We start from the raw sequence: 1,400 nt of genomic DNA, 5'->3' as shown, positions 1-1,400 counted from the left end.
GTCGAGCAGTAGCGGCAGAGCTTCTCCTCGCCGTCGTCGCCGTCTTGTGGTGGCGGCGGCGGCGGCGCGGCCGCGGGCGGCGGCGGCGGCGCCGCGGTCGCGGCGGCCGGCGGCGGCGGCGGCGGGGCATCGGGGACCGCCGCTCCCGGCGGCGGGGCGTCCGATCCAGCGTCTGCCATCGGTGCTCTCCCGAGACGACTTTCTGCCTCAGCAAGCTCTTTGCGAGGTCTTTCGGTGACCGGGGGGTGAATGGACGTCGGCCCGGACGCCCCGCAGTCGTCGCCAAGGTCCTGTCGTTGCGCGTCTGGGGTGCGCTTAGAAAGAAGCACACCTACAACCTCGCTAATATCGACCGAGGCCGAGCAGCAGCATGACGTCTCCGCGGTGGACCGGCGGAGGCCGTTACCGGAGAACGCCAAGGCCGTCGCGCCGGAGAAGGCCCTCGCGCCGGAGAAGGCCGTCGCCCAGAGGTCGCTGTCGCGGTCCACGACGCCGGTCTACGTCGTCGAGCAGCAGGAGCACGTCGTGATCGTCTTCGTCGTCGAGCACGTCTCCGCGGTGGACCGGCGGAGGCCGTTCGCGGGGCTCGCGCAGCTCGCGGCCGCCGGCCGCTGCGCCGACGACGCGGCCGTGAAGCAGCTCGCGACGCGGGTCCGCGACGACCACGAAGTGGCCATGGCGGTCAACACCTGCATGGAGCTCGCGGTCAACACCTTGTACTTTTCCGTGCGTTACCTCGGCCCGCCGTACGTCGACGACGCCTTCCTGGACCTGGACCTGGGCCGCCGCGCGCCGCGCGAGCGCGCCAGCAACGGCGCAGGCCGAACTCTAGCCCACCCCGAACGCGACTCGCAAAACCCAAGCGTAGAACTACGAGCCCTCCTTAGGCTTCGCGCCGTCGCCTCCGCGGAGCCGCGCCAGGACGTCGTCGACGTCCGCCGCGTGGAGGCCGTGCGCGAAGAAGACGAGCGTCGTCCAGACGGAAACCTGGCTGACGGGCGCGAGGACGTGGAGGTGGAGGTGGTCCACGCTATTAAACGGCCGGGGATGGAAGCGGAGCCAGTAGTCGTTGGCCTTGAACGCGTCGGGCTTCTCGCGCTCGCAGATGTCGAGCGCGATGCGCTTGAGGTCCTCGACGACCGGCAGGTCCTCGGGCCCAAGCGCGTCCGGGTCCTGGAGGAGGCGCCGCTTCGGGATGACGAGGCCCGCGAGCGGCGCGTAGGGCTTGATGTTGCGGAACGCGAAGTACGTGTCGTCCTCGTGCAAGACGCGCACCGGCTGCTCGCGGCGCAGCAGCTTGCCGAAGACCGTGGGATTCTTGTCGATGTCCTCGGCGAGCGTGCTGTAGCGCTCCCGCGGCACGATCGAGCGCTGGCAGCCGAAGGCGCGGAACATCTCCG

At 70.5% G+C, this 1,400-nt stretch overlaps 1 protein-coding gene across 1 annotated transcript; it reads right to left on the bottom strand.

The window, feature by feature from the left end:
• Window positions 1–870: 870 nt before the first annotated feature.
• Window positions 871–1,395, bottom strand: AURANDRAFT_35646 (hypothetical protein; the record flags this gene model as incomplete). Its single annotated transcript, XM_009045125.1, has 1 exon — window positions 871–1,395. One exon carries the CDS (start codon window positions 1,393–1,395, stop codon window positions 871–873), a length of 525 nt encoding a protein of 174 aa, XP_009043373.1.
• Between the last annotated feature and the right edge of the window lie 5 nt (window positions 1,396–1,400).

This window comes from Aureococcus anophagefferens (assembly GCF_000186865.1).
Source record: "Aureococcus anophagefferens unplaced genomic scaffold AURANscaffold_1519, whole genome shotgun sequence".
Classification (NCBI taxonomy): domain Eukaryota; class Pelagophyceae; order Pelagomonadales; family Pelagomonadaceae; genus Aureococcus; species Aureococcus anophagefferens.
Note: the sequence above shows the minus strand (reverse complement) of the source record. Positions and strands in the feature narration are given on the sequence as shown.